The 21,601-nt window shown below is 40.4% G+C and overlaps 1 protein-coding gene across 2 annotated transcripts; it reads right to left on the bottom strand.

The window, feature by feature from the left end:
- Positions 1-509: 509 nt before the first annotated feature.
- LOC123751131 (4-trimethylaminobutyraldehyde dehydrogenase-like) lies at positions 510-20,647 on the bottom strand. 2 transcript variants are annotated; one of them, XM_069304025.1, is made up of 13 exons: positions 20,628-20,647; positions 19,652-19,771; positions 19,063-19,173; positions 16,764-16,847; positions 16,519-16,618; positions 16,034-16,146; positions 12,583-12,714; positions 12,127-12,213; positions 10,515-10,655; positions 9,273-9,461; positions 6,437-6,544; positions 6,158-6,276; positions 510-913 (listed from the first exon to the last, which is right to left on the bottom strand). In XM_069304025.1, the coding sequence occupies exons 2-13, from the start codon at positions 19,769-19,771 to the stop codon at positions 694-696; spliced, it is 1,524 nt and encodes a 507-aa protein (XP_069160126.1). In that variant the 5' UTR covers positions 20,628-20,647; the 3' UTR covers positions 510-693. The 2 variants fall into 2 exon arrangements, with proteins under 2 accessions (XP_069160126.1, XP_069160125.1); XM_069304024.1 differs by lacking the exon at positions 20,628-20,647 and adding an exon at positions 20,324-20,552.
- Between the last annotated feature and the right edge of the window lie 954 nt (positions 20,648-21,601).

Raw genomic sequence — 21,601 nt, 5'->3', positions numbered from 1 at the left:
CTGGCTAATTAATTGTTCCTAGCTAATTATTTCCCGCTTCCCTTTGAGGAAAGTCCCTTGATAAAATTTTTGTGAGTCAAACTCCTTTGACACAATTCATCTTGTCTTTCAATTGTTTCTTATTAGCATTTATGAACTTTGGAGTACTCTGCGATAGATGGTGGTTTATAGCACTCACATTTTCTGCTCTTTAGCCTCCTGGGTTTAGCACACTTAATAATTAAATACTATACAGTGTCTGTATGATTAGGTGTGAAAACTATACTACTATGCAACATGCCTCCAATACCTTTAATATCATTCACATTATGTTCTGTTCTCCAATTGGCAGATATTTAGCACCTTTTGAATACTTTACGATTTAGACGGAGTTACATAGTTTTCTTGGCTTGGCGCCTTCTTTGATAATTACTTAGCCAGCGGTGAAAGCAGGCATAATATAATCTCATACTAATTCTCCCTCTACTTTAAGCCAACCTAGTTTTGCATATTATGTTGATAAAACAATATTATTACATATGCTTTATTTTTATTTTTTATATAAAATTCTTAGATACTGTACTGGAATGAATTAAATTTTCCTCCACAATTATAATACCATTCTTAGTGGATGGGTAAGTCACAAGGTATTTCAAGATTTATGCCCATGAAAACCAGATGCGTATTATAATTCAAATAAAAAGATTGGAAACCTTATTCTTGGTATAAAGGTCCACAATCAACATTTCCCATCTCCACATATATTGTGCGTGTCTGAGTGAAGTTATCTACTGCAGTATGACCATTTTCTCGACCAATTCCACTATGTTTGTAGCCACCAAAAGGAATTTCTGTTGGGTATAAATTGTAAGTGTTGATCCACACAGTTCCAGCTTCAATAGCATTAGCCACTCTATGACCACGGTGGATATCTCTGGAGAACAAAAAAAAAAATATCTGTATTACAGAAAAAAATATTGTCAAATATACAATGAAAGCAAACTTTTCATATAATCTTCTGCATGAAGACTAAAAGAGCCAAAGCACAACTCTCACAAGCACAAAAAAGGCCACTACATCGGCTATTTCACATGTCAGGATAAAGATACTACAGGCATACCTCAGAATGCGAGTTTAATCCGTTCCTGGAGACGCCTCGCATTCCGAAGTTAATTTCCCCATAAGAAATAAAGGGAAATGAATTAATCCGTTCCTGACTACCCCAAAAACCCCACATCAAACTAAATTTTTATACCTAATTTACCTAATTCATCTAAATAAACCTACAAAACTATGTTCCAGTTATTACTTACCTTGCTGTCGAGTGCTGTAGGCGTATGGAAGATGGTGAGGAGGGGGGAGGAGGAGAGGAGTTACTGTTTGGAAGGGGAGTCCCCTTCCATAATCACATCAGGCAGTGAGGACCTTTCTGGTGTGCTCTCCCTGGGACGTTTAACCTGAGTGCCACTAGGTCCTGGTTGAGGCTCACTGCTCGATTTCCTCACCACAAATCTGTCCATGGAAGCTTGCTTTTCCCTTCTTCGCAAGCTGTCTCTGTAGTAAGGCATCACATTGTCATTGAAAAGATTAAGACAACGGCCTACTACAGCTTTCTCTGGGTGAGTCTGTTCAATAGTTGTTTGAATCTCTTCCCACATCTGACACACCTTCTTAATTACTGCAGAAGGGACATTCGCTGGTGGTGTTGGTGCTGCTGCCACCTCCTCCTCCACTGCAGAATCATTCGCTGCTGCGTTGGCTTGCTGTTCCTGTTGAAGGGCTAGGAGTTCTTCGGTGGTCAGTTCTTCGTTGTGTTCTTCCACCAACTCCTCCACATCATCACCCAACCTGTCCTCTTAAAAAGAACATCGCTTTTGGCCGTTTGCCCGTATGGCCGAATTTGGACGTAATTTGAAAATGAAAAAAAAAATGAAAATAAATTTGGGATTTTTTTTTCAACAACAGTAAGTTAAGGGTCCTCTGATAGGTTAGGTGGGCAGGAAATTCTCATACAGTTTCAAAACGTTATGAAAAACGTTAATTTAAAGTGTCCTCTTATAACCTCTGCGCGTACGCCGGACGACTCAAACAGAAAACGGAACAGAACGTCACTTTTGTGAGTCGATTTCATTTCAAATTACGTCCAAATTTGGCCATAGCGCGCATACCAGCGAAAAGTGACGTTCTTTTTGAGAGGACGGGTTGCATCACCATCCAATTCCAAGCCCATTTGCTGGCCTAGACTAACAATTTCCTCAACAATAGGCGCATCATTTATAGGCTCAAACCCCTCAAAGTCTAGTTCTCTCACACCTTCAGGCCACAATTTTCTCCAGCCAGAGATCAGGGTTCTTTGAGTCACTTCTTGCCAGGCTTTGTCAACGAGTTTTAAAGCACTACAAATGTTAAAATGCTCTCTCCAGAACTCTTTGAGGGTGAGGTTTGTGGCTTCAGTCACTTCAAAACATTTCCGGAAAAGTGCCCTTTCATACAGTTTCTTAAAATTCGCTATGATTTTCTGGTCCATAGGCTGAATTAGAGGAGTGGTGTTAGGAGGAAGGAATTTAACTGTGAGGAATTTATTGTATTGAGGCATCAAATCATCTTCCAAGCCTGGAGGATGAGCAGGAGCATTGTCAAGGAGAAGCACGGCTTTGAGTGGCAATTGTTTCTCCTGCAGATATTTTTCTATGGCAGGGCACAGCACTTCATTCACCCACTCCGAAAAAATAAGCCTAGTGACCCATGCTTTTTTATTAGACTTCCACATCACACACAAACGGGTTTTCTGCACATTATACTGTTTGAAAACCCTTGGATTTTCAGAATGATACACTAGCAAGGGTTTAATTTTCAAATCGCCACTCGCATTTGAACACAGCACAAGCGTAAACCTATCTTTCATAGGCTTGTGTCCAGGCAAGGATTTTTCCTCCTTGGTAATGTATGTCCTCTTAGGCATTCTTTTCCAAAACAGTCCTGTTTCGTCACAATTAAACACTTGTTGCGGTAGGTATCCCTCAGCCTCTGCAAACTCTTTAAATTCGTCAATAAATCGTCCAGCGGCTGGTTTGTCTGAGCTGGCTGCCTCCCCATGCCTTGTAACACTATGGATACCCCTTCTCTTTCTAAATTTTTCAAACCAGCCCCTGCTTGCCTTAAACTCTTTCTTATCTGCATCACTCGTTGCAGGGGTCTTCTTTAGAAGGTCTTCGTGCAACACCCTGGCTTTCTCACAAATAATGGCCTCCGAAACACTATCACCCCTCAACTCCTTGTCGTGTATCCAAATTAATAACAACTTTTCCACTTCTTCAAGTATTTGTGGTCTTTGTGCCGTTAATGTTCTTACTCCTTTTGCCACATTAGCACTCATAATCTTATTTTTCTTCTTAAGTATAGTGCATATTGTTGATGTGGCTTTGTTGTACTGCCTACAAAGTTCAACAACACGTGTACCGTTCTCATGCTTCCGAATGATCTCTTGTTTCTCCTCTATTGTCATCCTCACATGAGCTTTCTGGCCTTTATCCTTACCACTGGCTTTCTTGGGACTCATGGTGAGATATATAATAACAAATTGTATAGACAAATCACCAAAAATCCAACAAAACACTGAAAATCCGCGACAAGAATTGATGTGGGGGTAGTCACTGAGCGCGAGACAATGGTAAACTGAGGGCCAGCGGGGCAGAGGGGCGACGATCGCCGAACCACCACGCGCTAGGTCGGCTGTACGCGTATCAACAAACTCGCGTCCAAACTCGCCTCCCGAAGTAACCATCGCCTTCCGAGACAAATTTTTGGAGTAAATACACCTCGCCTTCCGAAAACCTCGCATACAGGGACAATCGCATTCCGAGGTACCACTGTACATGTAAATTTTTACAAAAAGAAATTTTGAGTACTATAATTATTTCCCTCAAACTTATGATCCATTCCAATTCACTGGCATTTCTCGTGAATTATCCTGGTCCCGGTAGTACAGTCAGGTTTGTTCTAGACTCTCAATTGAGAATTCCAAGTTTGTGTGCCGGGTGAGACAGAAATGGTCGCACGTGTTTCCTATCACCTAATGCACCTGTCCACCTAGCAATAGATGCCCAGGAGTTAGTCAGCTTGTTTGTGGAGTTGCATCCTGAGAAGGGTCAGTAATTCAACTCGGGGGGGGGGGGGGGGGGGGGGATGGGCTGTGTAGACAACAGCACGGCGATGATGGTGAAGTCATGCTTGTTTTCAGATTGGGGAATTCTGCTTGCTAGGTTGGCTTTCAGTAGCAATTTTTAACCAGCTGTTTGTTTTGGGATGCCTACCTTTCTGGCAGATGGCAAACATAGAATGCTTCCAACCACATCGGGTTTCTATAGGCCACTGCTCCTCATGCCTCTCTGAGGGGGCCAGACGAGGCCCCCCTCCTCCCCTCAGAGGAGGGGGGCCTCCTACCCCCAATGGCTTGTGCTATCCAATAGACTAAAACTCCATTGAATTGACTGATGCCACAGTCTAATACATTCATATCAGCTCGGTAAGCTCCAGGGAGCCTCCAGGTCTCGCCCAGAAAATGGCGTTTCATTATATTCAAAGCTGTTTTTTTTTACCCTGTTTCTTTGGTCCTCAATTCCAAGGCTCATATTTCTCAGGGTGTCTACAGTGTCATCAAATCTAGCCAGCCTGGAGTTTACACTCAGGCCATGATGATCACAAGAATGTTGCATTGGCACAGTCTTCAACATGTTATGAACTGATAATCAGACTTAGGAGTTTTAGGAGGTCTAACAAGATCTTGGCAGCCCAGCCCAGACGGTGAAGAGTAGAAGTGGAAGAGTATGTAAGGCAACCATAATTGAGTTTAGATAGGACGAGATAGGAGTGCAAATGGAGGAGCGTGCGCCTATCCACTCCCCAAGAAGTATGGGACAAAACCTTAAGGAGGTTAAGGGCCTTAGAGCATTCAACTCGGAGGTAAGAGGCTGACCAAGACAAACGAGTGTCAAAGATTAACCCCAAAAGCTTAGCGGAAGGTTTCCTGGCAAGTGGTCTCTTCAGATTAGTACCTGCCTTTTCTCCTTCTCCCTAGCAAGTCCCATGTTTTCCTATTTCTTTGTGGTTAGATACCATCAGGGAGCACCCAGAAAACCATCAGTGAATGTAATCAAATGACCTTCTGGTAGAGCCCCAGTGGCTCCCTGACTTCCTCCTTCCTTACCAAGTTCATCGGTTCATAGTCCATCAGCTCCAGACTGATCAGCGGGGCCAAGACTCCAGGTTGCCTGGTGGCAACTATCGGTACTAATGGGTTTCAGGTAGTTGGTATAAACCACATATTTTGCTTGAATAGTTTGCAGAGTTGTGGGTGGTGCACCTTTGGACAGCTCAAAAATGCATTTTTTTATGCACCTTTGGAGCTGTCAGTAAAGTTTTGCTGACTTTTTCTGCTTTCCTGGTGAGCATGACAATAATAGTCCCCTGCTCTCTGCACTTCTGTGAATGGGCCAAGTTCTGACTTTGGTTCTTAGTAGGCAAAACATGACTCTTGCAACTGATATGACCTAGTAGTGGAGAGCCATTTCAGCAAATATAGCTTCTGGAAACCACTGGGCTTCTTCCCAAAAAGAAAGCAATTCCTTTCATTTAACACTAGTTTTATAAGGGAATGGTCACCAAACATTTTCATATGAATACTTAGATTTTGTAACCATCATTCTGCTTAGGGCAGCTTTCCTTAGTTGTGGGTTGATTTCTTATCCTCATTTACTTCCCCACCTCTTTAAGGGGAAAGATTCTGTTAGAAGAAATATACTACTTCCATTTATACCATTTTTTTTTATAGTGTAGGACTTTGTACTGTATTTGTGTATGTTGAATTAGTTTAGTTTCTTCCACTCAAGCCATAATAGATATGTACTCCACTATTCTGTCTACATATAGCACTATTATTAATCTTGTCATTTCCCTCCATTATAGTGTTGTCATTATTTCATACCTTGTTTCAGGTATACCCAATTTTTCCAGCAAATTATAACCTTTCTCTATTTACAGTATCAAACTCTTTTAAAAATTCAGTCCTATACAGCAAAAATATAAAAAAAAATTCCCAACTTATGAAACTTTTTAAAACTGTCATTACTGTTAGAATTACACTATAAAACTTTATATTATAATATATTCAATGGCTTACTTTGTAAACACTCCTCCTGCTAGGCCAAAGTCCGTGTCATTGGCTCGCTTAACAGCTTCTTCCTCCGAATCAAACTCCAGTACTGATGCAACTGAACCAAATACCTCTTCCTTCACAACCTTTTGTAACAGAAAATGAGACCAAATCACAAGGAAGAATTTAAATATAGTATTAATAAAAAAATTCATATACATGTTCACTGTATAGTACATACCATATTCTGATGTATACACACACACATATGCACCGAGCAATAATATTCAAAACTTGAAAGACTACCTTCATTTGATCTTTACAGTTGACCAACACAGCTGGTGATAGGTACCACCCACCGCGTAGCTTCCCGGGTTGTATCACACGTTCTCCTCCACACAGTACTCTTGCACCCTATAAGACACTTAAAAATGTAAACTTCACTTTCTTGAAGGATTAGGGATTATTCTATTCTAAAAAATATGTATAATGCTATATCTCCTATAAATAAAATATTACTATTTAATAAACTTAATTTAGTCAAATGTAACAAACTTACACTGTAGCAGAAATAACAAAATATACAGCATTGACTAATTAAAAGCCTTTCTAGGCGAGCCCTGGTGGCTCAGTGAAGCTATCTTCCTGAGATGACTCCCAATTACTAGGTCATATCAACTGAAGAGTTCTGTTTGGCATACCAGGAACCAGTCAGAACCTAGCCCTCTGCACCCAAAGTGAAAGGAACCACTCCTGGAGGTGGCCAAGCTACATGCCAAGCTAAACCCTGCCCTAATTCTGAAACCCTTGGATGTTTTGGAGTAAGAAACAGGAGGAGAAGAATAGTGGCCAGGTGCACCACACCTGAAGAGGAAGGAAGAGGCAGTGACAGAACTAAAATTGAATTCACCAACAACTCCAATTCCAGCTCCCTAAAAACAAGATGGGGCCAACTTTATTGCATCTAACTGGGTACAAACTAACACTGCTGAAGATGGCAAAACAAACCCATAAAGTGATAGCTGCCTGATAAGCTTTAACTTCATCATGAGGGTTAGAGAGAAGAGCCACATGGGGAAAGCAAACCACCACAGGACTCAGGGTTGTAGATGTCACCGACCCAATAGGCAGCATGGCCGAGGCAGAAAGAAAAGAACAATCATTCCCCCATGGCAAGGATGATGAACAACCCTCAAACTAGCACAAGGTGTTCAGAGAGGAATATCTATAGGCCACACCAGAACCCACAGGTAATTCCTAGGGCCTGAAGGAACAACAAAGCAGGACACCCAGGTACCAGGGATGCTCGCCAGATATAAGTAGGCCAACACAGTCTAGTTAATGCAGCTGTGAGGGGCCAACCCCAGCATGTGTAACCAAGCGTACAAACCACCAGATTGCCCACACCAGCCAAAATGTGCAGTCCAAACAGGGCCTAGACAGAGGGGACAGCAAGATCCCTATGCTCTTTCAGTACAGGGGCAGTACCAGAAAAGGTAACCTTGAGCACATGCAGCTCTTAAGTGCCCAATGAGCCAGGTCTACACAGCACAAATCAGATGAAAAATTCCTGAAGCACAACTAAAACAACGAATAATATCAAGCAAATGGCCCCCACAGGCTAAGTCCAAGGTTGGCCAGCACTTAGCTTAAAAGCAAAGGGACCTGCACAGCTTACCGACAATAGGGAGCTCTACAGTGGACCTCCACACATGTCCACATAAGTATCAGAATTGGTGTAAGGGGATGAAGGGGACCAGGAACTCCAGCTCCCCACCCCCAATCTGGAAGGGGGGTAATGGCAAGTACTAATGATCTCGAATTAGTTTCAAGAAATTTTATTATTTGTTTACATTGTTTGGGGAATTACTTTGACAGTTTCGAGGCTTTGGTCTCTTAAAACCCAGCAGTGGTCTGTATGGTTTGATGACTTTCTGGATGCTTCCTGAATGGGGTAGCAGAGTGTCACCTCTTTGTGAGCGGGAAGGGGTGAGGGGTCGGATCCCTAGTAGGCCAAACAGAACTCCGTGGCTGATGCGATCTAGTAGCTAGTAGCCATCTCAGCAAGATAGCTTCAGGAAGCCACCAGAGCTCACCCAGAAAGGGGCATTTCATAACATCAAAGATGGTTTTTTATATTTTTGCAAGATCAGGAACTGCATTTTAACATTAACAGTAAAAATAAAATATAATTTTATTGTCGTTGTTGTTGTGAACAGAGCATTTGTCGTGGAAATTAGGGCAAGCAATTCAGGGGTTAAATGAAGTAGGAATCAGGGTCATCTCTCTAAAGCCTCCTACACATTAACATTAATACATAGCAGTACTAATTGTGTATTAATCGTGTACTACTATGTATTAGTACATAGCAGTACTAATTCCCAATGCATTGTTAACCTTGCATTGGGCAAGGTTAACAATGCATGATTAAGGTTTGAGGGTCTTAAAGTATATGGAACTTGAAACTGAAAATGAGGGTTTGCCAGGCCGACAACACTAGCATGGCGTTATATTGGAAGGAGTGCAGCGGACACGAAATGGACGTGTCAACTGCTCGGCCCTGTGATTAAGAAAAACAAAGGGAAATAATGTTGCTATTGATATGTACATTTCAAGTTGCTGCAGGCGGGATAAAATCTTGTTTCAGTATGTGTACATCAACCAAGTTATTGGTATTTAACACAAATAATACATTGTGAAATGTAGTGTTTCACTACTAAGTGAAACAAATGCGAAAAACATAAAAGTTGAACATTCAAATCATTTCCTCCATACCAATGTGTTGACACTCACACATGGCATCAATTTTCACAATGACCCACAATATGGACTCCTCCTACAGCTCATAAAACCATAATAAATGTATTTTTTTTTTCCTTACACATTTTGCATGCAAATGTATCATTGTAAAAGAATACATTATATTTTTATTTTTGATGTGTGGGCAAGGTGACAATTTTGATTAAGAGTCTAATTGCAGGGGTTAAATATGCAGCCCACAAAGGGCCTAACTAAACATTACTTATCCAAACTTCATGCATACCTTCAAGACTACGAACAAATTCTCTCTCTTGAATGTCTTTTCCCATAAACAGTTTTTCTAATTTCCAACTTAGAGGAAAATATATACATCTACACTCACTTCTTCCTTGGCAGATGCAATAAAATCAAGAACCTTTTTGGCATGCTCTTCATGAATAGTTGCTCCTACAGTAGTATCTTCACCAAATGGATCTCCAAGCTTGAGTCTTTTAGTTGCATCCACCAATTTCTTGATAAACTCACTGGCAATACTGCTCTGAACAAACACCCTAGTTCCATTAGAACACACCTGAAATGCAGACAGTAAGTCACAATAATGTGGCTCATAATTAGACATCCAACCCACAGAGTTGAAAATGTGTGATAATGATCCAGGATGGACTAAATGTTGCAACTTTCTTTCCTTTCAGATGTGAGAGTTGGATGTCACATGAAATATTTAAAATAGTGCAAAGACAGGATGAATACAAACTTGATAATCAGTGTTGATTTTTTTTTGTTATGGAAACTGTGACTCATACGTCTGGCTGCGAGCAGCCGCATCCAACAGCCTGGTTGATCAGTCCAGCAACCAGGAGGCAATTCCTAGGGCCTGAAGGAACAAAGCAGGACACCCAGGTACCAGGGATGCTCGCCAGATATAAGTAGGCCAACACAGTCTAGTTAATGCAGCTGTGACGTCGTTAATGCAGTGTTAATGCAGCGTCGACGCCTGGTCGACGACCGGGCCGCGGGGACGCTAAGCCCCGGAAGCACCTCAAGGTAACCTCAAGGTAAGGAAATACCCTCAGAAATAATCAAACATTTAACACTTTCGCGCACCCGACATGCGCGCCCCAACCCACCCCAAGGTGGGCCTGGCATTTCCTGGGAGAGTGCCCCCACACTAACATATATACTCTTTCTAGTGTTCTGACCTCAATTTTCAAGCTACGTCGTTCATTATGGTATCAAATTGATCACAATCTAAAAGCACGAATTATAAAACTAGTACTGTACTGTACCATAATAATCGAACAGTAAATGGAATTTTAACATATTTTAATTTTAGATGCTCATCACCACAAGTATTTATAATCTTTCCAGTGTTCTGACCTTAACTGTCATGCTACGTCGTTCATTATGGTATCAAATTGTTCGCAATCTAAAGGCGCATTTTAAAACTAGTCCCATAATAATCAAACAATACAGTAAATGGAATTTTAACAAATATTTTTAATTTTAGCAAACTTTGAGTACCAAGTCAAATTTTTTGAAGTGAGCGAGATCGAGACCCGAAAAATAAAAAAAAGGGCATTCGAAAACCGAGGTTCCCCTGTATTATGTACCGGTAGTTACTCACCTGACCCTGAGAGAGAAAGTTTGCCATCAATGTGGCTTTGACAGCATTCTTCATGTCAGCATCCTCAAATATTATGAGTGGAGATTTGCCCCCAAGCTCCAGTGTCACTGACTTTACACCTTTAGAACCAGCTGCCATCACCTGGAAAGACACACATGTCACATATTGATTGGTCAACAACTGTGGTAACCCCCCACCCCCAGACCACTCTGTAGTGTATCTGCCTCACATCTACAATAAAAGGGGTTGGGGATTGGGCTGGGAACCGACGCAACTACTTCAGGTTTAGCCACTGAAGGAGGATTCATTCATTCATTCTGAATATTCTACCTCAGGTGCCTAGTGAAGTGCCAAGTGAAATACCTATTACCAAGTGAACCTAGTACTTTAGCAGTTTACCAGTAACACTGCTGCCTTTACCAGCATATTTCTCAGAGGTCTTTGTTTATTTGTTCCAAGTTAATCCTTTTATTAAAATTGAATTTGCTGAATTCTCCTTCTCTTGGATTTGGTTTCATAATGCGCAGTGCAGGGGTTAAATGTAAATGTCAACAAAAAAATAAAGCAGTGACAGTGGAGAGAAATCAGTGTGAATGAATTATTTCTGTAACTAATTGAGCAAGTTGAAATTCTTTGGCTGTGTATTGTAAATGACTAAAGATAAATTGTTATTTGTTACAAGCAAAGCTGGGAAAAATAGACTCGAAGTGGCTGGCTTAATGGAAATCCTGGTGAAAAAGAACAAGGTATGAAAAGATGTAGTCAGAGAGCTGCAGGAAAAATTGGCAGTGCTGGTGTAGCACATACAGTACTGTATATGAAAATAAAGAATTACGGCAGTAGAAAGTGACAACATGAGAAGTATGTCTGGTGTCAGGAGAATAGATTTAAAAATATAATGTTATGGAATAATGCAGAATGCAAAAACTGGCAATTCCCAAAACTGAGTAGTGGTAACCAAGATGGTCAGTTACCGTCTGAGATTCATGATAAATGAGAGACTAGAAATGAGTGTATCCATGTGAATTTAAGGATAGGGGGAAGGAGAAGTAATGTAGGTCATGATGATGAACTGTCATGATGAGTGAATGCATGATGAAGCAGGGTTTAAGCATAAATAGTGCATAATAAGTGGTACTGAACAGGACTAGGTGACAATAGCTTGTGAAGTGCTTTATTTGTATATGACAACTCATGACGAGCACTGATGAAGCCATGGGTTCCGCCGTGGATAATCTGCTGAAGTGCAGTCATGCTTGTTGGCTGTGGAAGCTCTATAGTGTGTATGCTACAGTGAACAGACGAGTCATTTTGTATTATTTTTAACCATTTCATTCACTGCTTCCTTCTTTTCTCCAGAATGCTGCCTCCCCAATCTAATTAAAGTGGGAAATGAAGTAATGATGATGATAAATGTAAACATATTACAGTATACTGTATACTTATTACGTAAAATAGAAGTTTTCCAAAGTTGAATATTTACAGTCAAATTGGTTTTCTATTTGTTGCTAAAACATAATTCTGGCCCATGGACTTAATCAAGAATTGTATTACAGATCAATTATAACTATAAAGAAACAACTCTTATATGCAGTATAAATTTGTAGTTTACCTTAGTGCCAGTGGAGATGGATCCAGTGAAAGAGAGCTTTGCCACATCTGGATGATCACACAACTTGGCTCCACTCTCTCCATCTCCCTGCAACATCTCAGTCTTAAGTAAAAACATAACAATTTAAGAAATATAATGACTTAAAAACATTATATATCAGTATTGTTCTCTTTTGACCAGTTATGAGTTTTTTCTGTATTTAATTGCCATATTCCTCTTACATTTGGTCCATGTATTCTACTGTAGCTTCTAACAGGAGTCTGATATTAGCAACTAAAGAATAAGTCTGCATATCACACAGAAATCACAACAGCGTGATGCATCAAATGAACAAATCCACAAGGGCCGTGACGAACCCTAAGTTCAAACCCTTGTCACGGCCCTTGTGGATTTGTTCAAGTCTGCAGATATTTAAGAGAAGAGTTAACTAAATCTATTTACAAAAGATTTACTCACTTGTATAACATTGAAGACACCATCTGGCACTCCAGCCTCGGTGAGAATTTCCGCCAGCGTGACAGCTGTGACTGGTGTGAACTGTGAGGGCTTGTACACAAATGTGTTGCCACAAGCCAGTGCTGGTGCCACCTAAGAGTCATACAATTCCATTGTTCGCCTTCAACATTTCTTAATTTTATATTAGTACTGTATACATAACAGACAAAATTTACTGCCAAACAATGACTATCCTATTAATGACTTTTGCTTGTTAGGTGCAAAATTAGGAAAAATTAAGTGAATAAGTAATTTTTGGCAATATTGCTCAAGTACTGTACTGTAGTCTTTTAGTATGTAAAATATAGAATGAAAATTAAAAAATGCAAAACAAGATGATTGTAAAATTATTACAATTATGAAATTGTAGACATTTTAGAAAAACATTTATTATCTGTCAATGATTTTGAAAGCTTTTCTGCTGTAGTTTTTTTTACTGATGACCCGAGAAATATTAACAAATTGTAAAGATAATGGATCTTGTAAATCTGTATCCACTCCATGTTGGACTATTCACAGTAACTATCAAATCAAAAGAGTGCTGCCAGAGCAAATGCCACAATCATGGACATGCAGCCTTACATCTGTGTGTGCTCATTTCAACCCACTGAGTATCGAACACCAGGAATAATGAGCAATATCTTCAATTTTTTTTATTTTTAGGTCTGCAACAAGAAATCAACCTAGAGAATGGATTCTGTTGGCTATTTTTGTATTCTGTATTTTGGCCTTTTAGTGAACCTGTGTGTCATACATACCCATTCTTTAGTGAGGGGGTTAGAGACCTATAACATCTCTCTTTTGCACCCAGTGGTAATAAGGCAAACTATTGTTGCCACAGGGTAAACACCCTAACTGTGATGCATCTAAATGAAACCCAGTGGCAGCTCAGATCTCCTAGCACCAGGGCAGGGATGAGTAGCTAATGCACATTTCAGAAAATAGCATTTCATTTCATTCTATGCTTAATTTCTGGGTAAGCCTCTTTAGTGCCTCCCTCAGCATAGGAGAAGATGGCACGAGATGAGATGGTGCAGAGGGCAGAAGTCAAATACCCGAGAGCTTGAGATTCTGGTCTTGGCTCCCAGTATGCAAGGGTGGGTTTCAAATGCCTGGTGCATCTTCCTAAGGTATGACAGTTCTTAGCTTAGGAAGCTACCAACCAGGGCCTTCTTAAAAATATTAATCAGAATACCCCACAGTAGCTTCCCTAGCCATTAGGTTTTGATGCTATAGGCACCTTTATGTTATCAGGCCTCTGGACCTATGCAGGTTTACCAAACAATAAAAATTTGAGTGTGATAATGGCAAGAGCATTATTTGGCTCAGATTTCCAAATATTGCTTGTTTTTGTTCTGAATAAGCTGTACAGTATTTGGATGTCTGCTTATTCTGCATCCAAGGAAAGGATGCAGAATAAGCAGCCTGGAACAGCCAGACAACCCACAAGTGTGCCAACCACTAAATGCCCCAACCCTAGAGGTCAGAACACTACAGCCAAAAACTTCAGAAAAGTAAACCCGGTACTGTATTACACCCATACTCCCCAAAGTTTCTTAACTGCTTGCTTGACCAGGGCAGCTACAAGCACCTCATTTCTTTAAAGCTAACTTTTACCACCACCTCTGTATTTTAATTCCTGCCCACAGAGGAACCTACACCACAGTGGAGATAATGGTGTTATTAACTATCCACTGTGCTGACTGGCATCCAAACCTTGATGTTAGTTGACACACGTTTGGTCCTTTACTTACCAAAATCATCAGTAATTTCAAGTCATATACAAAGATTACTAGGAAGACAGGACACCACGAACATAGCTCTCATCTTGTAACCACACTTAAGTAATTACCTAGAGACCACTTTCTCATGTTATTCATTGGATGCATTGAAGCAGGAGACAGTTTTAGTTAATCTGATTTCAATAGTATAAGACTGGGGAGGGGTAGCTGAAAATTCAATTAAGGAAAGAATATTTAAATAAACTAAATAATGATGAAGGGAAATAATAATCATAACAGTACGAGGAAATAAGGTTAATTAAGTAATATTAATGCTCGGAGTAATTGTAGTTCATGACTTTATTAACCAAAGTTTTAACCCAATTACCTAATTATTTATATCCCTACCTCAAAGGCAATGATTAAAATGTGCATCTGAATCTGAACCACAAATTGAGTACAGTACTTACAATTTTAGTTAATTAATCCACAAGATTAGGGCAGGACCACCCCCTTACACCCTCCTTCCAACTTCACTCTCAAAACTCTTTTAAGACACCATTCCCTCTTCTACCCTTCCACTCTCTTCTTCCTTCCGTTATCTCTATAGTTAGCAATATTAAAGTGGATGGCGTTTCCAAGATATGCTATCTGAACTATGGCCTGCCATAGCCCAAAGGTTCACCAGTCCTCTTTCCCCACTTCCTCTGCCTTCTATTACTCCTCTTTCTCTCCCCCCCCTCCTCCTCCTCCTCTTCACCCTCCTCCTCCTCTTTTCCTCCCTCCCCCTTCCTCTTCCACCTCTTCCTCTTCTTTGTCTTAAACTAACTAGAAATTTCTGAATTAATTTTGCCTTGCCACTAATGTAGGTGGTCACTGCTTCTCTAACAAGTTAGCAAAATTTAATATGACCCAGGATACATATCTGAAAAAGTGACTTGTGATCAAAACACCATTACTAGCGGAGTTCTCATGATTTCAATTAAGAAATTATCCCAATTAAGTACAGACAACAATGGGTTCATTCTGTGATCTTTGAACCCTCCTTTGTAACTAAAATGTCCCATGCCCCCCCACACAGGTCTTTGGAGAACATATTGAACCCAGTGAACTACACTGAACTGTTACACAAGGGCACACCTCAGAGCCCTGGCTGACAGAAGGAAGCTGGTAACCTGAGAACTGGTCCACTCTGGAAACCAAACAAATCCTGATGTCATACCAAATACCAAAATTGATCAGGACATGGTTAAAAATGGCTAGACATACCCCAAAATCCCACAATAGAGGGAATATTAAGGACTCCACATGGAGTCCTTAATATTCAGTCCTTAATATCCTTTCCCCAGTAGGAAAAGAACACATCCCCTCAGAAAGAATACAACTGGCCCTAGGACTGGAGCCTATTCACCATGTAGTAACAGATGAACGCAGTTGCAAAAAACAGAGGTTAGCATGGTACAGTAGAAATATATGGCCACATCTGTGGTAGAAAGAGAAAACAACTGTCACCCTGACTGGGCAGTACCCATAGGGAAGGGGTGGGTAATTTTTCTCCAATTTATATTAAATTAAATAAATCATGAAATTTAAAACCATCATAAGAATTTGTGTGTTGGGTATGATTCCTCATACCTATATGTTGGGTATGTTTAATTCTGATAACATAGTCACCATAAATAAATGCCTACCTTCCATACACATGTCTGCATGGGAAAGTTCCAGGCCCCAATGCCTCCAATTACTCCTAGTGGCTGCCTCTGCACCATAGCAAATGAACCTCCATGCAGTGGAACATGCTGCCCTACAATATGAAAAGAAGCAGAGATCTAGAATCATACCATTTTGCATGCTTCATACTTAAAAATTGGTAATACTGTAGTTTAAAGTTACTGTTATCTTTCCAGAATACCATTAAGGAAGCCAAGGATAGAATGAAAAGAAAAAACCAAGAAATCGAACAAGTTACATCCTTAGACATAACCTGTATCTGTGCATGTAGGGCAGTATTTTAGCTGCAGGGAAAAGTCTTGAACTGCAACAAATTAACTGCTTGTGAAGTATTACTGTATATAAAACTAAAAAAAACATTAACAAGGAAAAAAATCAATGTGAAAGCGAATATACATGAGCGATACAAAATCATTTACAAATATGGTAGACGTGATCATCTTACCAATGATCGCAGGGGCCAAGCCACCATAATACTCAAGAGCCTCGGCACAAGATGCAATGTCTACACGAGCTTCCCATATGGGCTTACCAGTGTCACGTACCTGAAACAAAAAGTGCTAACTTACTTTAACATAAGAAAAATTATGAAAATTCATCCAAAATAGTTTTTTTATATAACATCCAAACAGAAGAATTGCATATAACACCTACAGTTGTCAATAATAAAATGTAAAATACCAAACTTGCCTCTAGTTTAGAAATATCTTCTAAATTTTCTCTGATGATGTGACCGGCTTTAATCAGCTTCTGGCCACGGTCTCGACCAGACAACTGAAAAAATATTGTACAATGGTATTAAACAACATTTCATTAATGGTTAACTCAGTTGCTCCCTTGAGTCATGGTTATGATTCTACCCAGTTCATTACTAGTGCACTAGGCCCTGCCTGAACAGCTTTGAGCCCATCGAGACAAGTAACTTTTGAGTAGTCTTTTTCTATAGTCTAGGTTTGAGTAGTCTTATACAAGATACAATGTCTTGAATAATGTTATACAATAGTTTTATACAATGTTTTACAAGACTACTTTAAGTAGTCTTATTCCAGGTTTGTATCCTGGCCGGGGAGGATTGACCAGGTACCAATCCTTAACTATAGCATCTGTTCACCCAGCAATGAATGGGTACCTGGTTGTTAAACAATTTAGTTGATCATATTCTGGGGAAAATAGGATTAAGGACCTGCCCGAAATGCTATGCATGCTAGTGGCTTTACAAGAATGTAAGAACTCTTGTATATACAGTGACGCCTCGATTAACGAATTTAATCCGTTCCAGCACTGAGCTTGTTATGTGAAACACTCGTTTTGCGAAACAACAACAACACTGTCATTGGAGACGTCCGAGAAGCAGCAGAAATGCTAGGAAGCATCATATACAGGTAATTTGCTCGTTAATCAAGACAAATTTTCTGTAAGTGGCTCGCTCGTTACTCGAAATGCTTGTAACTGGAGTCGCTCGTCACTCAAGGTTCCACTGTATAGGAAAAAAATAGTCCAATAGCCTGCTGTTTGGAGTGGCCTGCAGTCCCACATATTACAGCCCAGTCGGTCTGGCACTTCTTTCAAATTACTTACTTACATGATGTTCACAATGATAAACATGAAGCTGGCTCAACTGGGCCAACCAGTCAAACATTTAGGAAAGTGAGTCTTAGAAGAAGGTAAGAATATGTACATGAGTTAACAAAGAGCATGTGTGTAACAGGCCTGAGAGACCAGAAGATACTAATGTACAGCAAGAGGAAACAAAGTACAGTGGAATGACAGACAAACCAGACCACAGTGAGAATGAGACAATGAACAAAGGCATGGGACTCATTCTTAGCTAAGGAAGAGACTCCAACAGCACAAAATTTGTGCCAAAGACAAAAACGAGAGATCCCGACTACCACCACCACCACCACCACGTGAAGCTTGCCAGCCTTATTGCCAGGAAACCAGAATCAGAATGACTGCAACCTTTAATATAAGGTCCTCATGAGAGACGAAGAGAAGGTACTGCTGAGAAGTCCAAAAAGTCAAGGGCTAAATCAAGTAACCAGGCAGGTTGCTTGGTTGCTTGTTTTTTTCTTTCTTTCTCCTCTTATTCTTATACCCATCCTATCCATACCTCTTTTTTTCTTCTTGTTCTTACCTTTCACCTCCTCTTACCTGCTCCTCACCTCACTCCTGCCCTACTTATGCCTGTGCCTCCCTCGCTCCCATCACAATCGACTTGATAAGGGTCCAGGACGGAATGAAATGTCGTCGTCTCTTCATCTTCTAGTGTGTGGTTTGGTCACCAAACAAGCCGGCTCCAATGGAACATGAGCAGAGCAGAGATGAATAAAACATGGCTGAACTGGGAGAACAGGAGTAGATAAAACATCCAAGACAAACCCTCACAAAACGAGTCTCTGACAGCGATGACAAATATGAAGAAATTGTATTTGACAACAGCCAATACCTAGCAAAAAGTCAGGACAGGAGGATGCCTGGCATACAGACTGGAAGCACTGAAAAATAAAACAAATCCACCTCATGCTGGTGATGAGAAGACTCACAAATGAGCCACCAATAGATCCAACACCTGCTTCACGTGAATACAGAGACAAGGCAGCCCTAAAATCTTCAGATATGCAGATCGGTGGAGAGATGTGAATTCTGGGTAAAGAGAACATCTTCAGACTCTGAATGAGGGGCTGGATCAGCCACATAGGTGCAAAAAGAATGACATGGCCCACAAAACTCAACAGCTTAAACAGCAAAGGAAACAGCATCTAAACCGTCAAAAAAATGTCCAAAATACATTGGGCAAAATCACCATGAAGAATGAATGTGACACTATTCATAAGCCACTGTATTGTTATTCCCACTAAGTGCAGGGTGAACAGATAAAATACTGTCAAGGATATATTTACAAGTACAGCACTACACAAGATCTGGTCATACTAACTAATATGTTTTATATTACACAACAGATTTAACAAATATCTGAATGCTTTACTTTACTCCATGTAGAAAACACTTCCTTGGCACTAGAAACTGCATGGTCCACCTCCAATGGTCCTGAGCGCAGCACCTCGCACAAAACTTGACCAGTTGCTGGCTCAGTTACCTAGAAAAATACAAACACTGAAAATATTCATAAATTGAAACAATATATATCTACAAAAAACAAGTGATAAATGTAAAAAAAACACCAATTTCTTGGTGAGCCCCGGTGACTCCCTGAAGCTAGGTGATGAGATGGGTTACCATCTACTGGCTCACACCAGCTGTAGATTTCTAGAGGACTACCAGGGACAGAAGTCCCTGGTAGTCCTCTAGAACTAAAACTAAAGTCCTCTAGTCCTCTAAAGGTAGTCCTTAAAGTCTCCCCAGAGGCTGGGGGTTCTTTTCCCTCCAGAAAATAAATAATTACCTATTCAATGTTGTGGACACCCTGTATAAATAAAAATATTATACAAACAGCCAAGATATACAGTACTGTACTTTTGTAAATTAAATGTTTATAAACCAAAAATTTTATTTTGTACTGTATTTATGGTATATAAAAACTCAGCTGTCACCCTTGTTTCACAATGTAAATTCACCTTTATAGAGCCAAGTGACTCACTGGGGTCACACCGCTTGCCAGTCACATAGTTCCAAGGACCCGTCACAGATCGTGTAAAAGTACGACTAATAGTTCGACTACTGAAATATGACATCATCTGAAAAATACAAACATGCTCCATAAGTAGAGTGAATGGGTATAAGGAAGATAATTAATACTGTGGGCCACAACTTACAAACACCAAAACCACCAAAACACAGCATAATTAACTAAAGCACAAAACACTACTACAACTGCAATAACAACAACAACAACAACAGCAACTAGACCAATAAATAATAATGCACAAATAAATCATTGTATCATGATGTATCTGAGAAAATCAGGAGCCATGAGGAGGATTTGAACCTATGTTCTACTCATAGAACCTATGATGATTGATTGATAAAGATTAAGCTACCCAAAAGGTGGCACGGGCACGAATAGCCCGTAAGGAATGGCCCTTTTGAGCCATTACCAGTATTAAGAGCTGATACTAGAGATCTGTGGAGGTGCGACTCTGCACCCTGCGTGACGGGAAATGTCTCCCTTGGAGTACTGATTGATAAAGATTAAGCCACCCAAGAAGTGGCACGAGCATGAATAGCCCGTAACTTGGAGTACTGAAATAAATGTGTCTTTATACACACAATGCCGAAGCTCACCATACCTTACGTTAAGTGTGGCGCCTCGGACTACACTCCACTCTCACTTGTCATGGCTTATCTCGCCTTTGTACGCGACTCACAAGTATTATATAATTCATAAATGTTGGCGTATAAGATACGAGACTCTTGAACAATGATTATTAATCATAGGATCGAGTGTTGTCAATTTAGAGGCTAGTATCAAGTTGTTGTTGTTGGTAGAGAAGCGACGATGATCCAGGGATCGGATCATCGGATGCGCCTCGGCTACCCGGCACCGGGAAATGGCAAAAAAGGATGAATAACAAAATATTCAGACTAACAGACCTTGTCACAGATCGAATAAGACTTGGCTACAAGTATCTCTGGCAGTTCGGCTTGTATAGGGCTCTAGATGAAGTAAAGTGTAAAGTGTGTGTGTGGACAAAGACAGGGACACACACTCGAACACTATATATCTTGGATTGTAGCAAAATTGAGCCATTTACAGATAAATCTAAACTCACGTTGTATGATATGGCAACCTATCTTATTACTAAGGATAAAATACTTGAAATCCTTGCACCGTATCCATATTTCGCTCCTTAAGTGGTCTTAACGACATATGAGATTAAGACTAATAATAAACAGCAGCTCCCCTATGACTCGGTAATATCTCCATTGTTCAAACAATTATGTATTAGCGATAAGACCTACCATGTATGTATAATGACTTGCTATATTTATATAGCTCTTAAAATAGAACATTCTCTAACTAGTTGACATTGTAATTATAAGGTGTGAAGGATAGATGAAATTCTTAATTTAATAATCTCGGTTAGATTAATTGCTGCTGCGTCGGCCACGTCATTGCCATTAATACGAAATTTGACGGAATGGTGGAAGAGATCGACCAACCCGGAGCACGACAGCAGTTCCCTACGGATCTGTGACACAGTATGAAGATGGACTCCCGGACGCCAAGATAGTATCAGATGCAGGGCTGTACCAGAGTCCACGTAGAAACCTACTGCCGAGGGCCCTGAAACTTGTCGGAGTCGTCAAGTTGTCTACCCTGTCGTAGCTCAGTCGATTAAGGTAGTGTCTGGGATGCTCCCGGACGCAGGTTCGAATCCTCGTCACGGCCCTTGTGGATTTGTTCATTTGACGAAGGAGTCGTAAGATTGCAAACTTCTTCTTCTTGATAGTAGGTGCAGTTTGCATGAAGGGTTTGTCTTCCAGATGACTGCACCAGTACACATGTTGGGAGAGGCGTTTATGTTGAGGATGATAAGAGTCTCAAAAGTGCTTGTTGTGTTGTA

This window comes from Procambarus clarkii, chromosome 51 (assembly GCF_040958095.1).
Source record: "Procambarus clarkii isolate CNS0578487 chromosome 51, FALCON_Pclarkii_2.0, whole genome shotgun sequence".
In the NCBI taxonomy this organism is placed as follows: domain Eukaryota; kingdom Metazoa; phylum Arthropoda; class Malacostraca; order Decapoda; family Cambaridae; genus Procambarus; species Procambarus clarkii.
Note: the sequence above shows the minus strand (reverse complement) of the source record. Positions and strands in the feature narration are given on the sequence as shown.

Excerpts from the sequence above, each read along its gene's own strand:
- LOC123751131 (XM_069304025.1), bottom strand. The coding sequence starts at position 19,771 with ATGATGTCATATTTCAGTAGTCGAACTATTAGTCGTACTTTTACACGA. Across the intron at positions 16,147-16,518 it reads CTTGGCCCCTGCGATCATTG|GGCAGCATGTTCCACTGCAT; the intron begins GTAAGATGATCA and ends TTCATATTGTAG. Across the intron at positions 6,545-9,272 it reads TTGCATCTGCCAAGGAAGAA|GGTGCAAGAGTACTGTGTGG; the intron begins GTGAGTGTAGAT and ends AGTGTCTTATAG.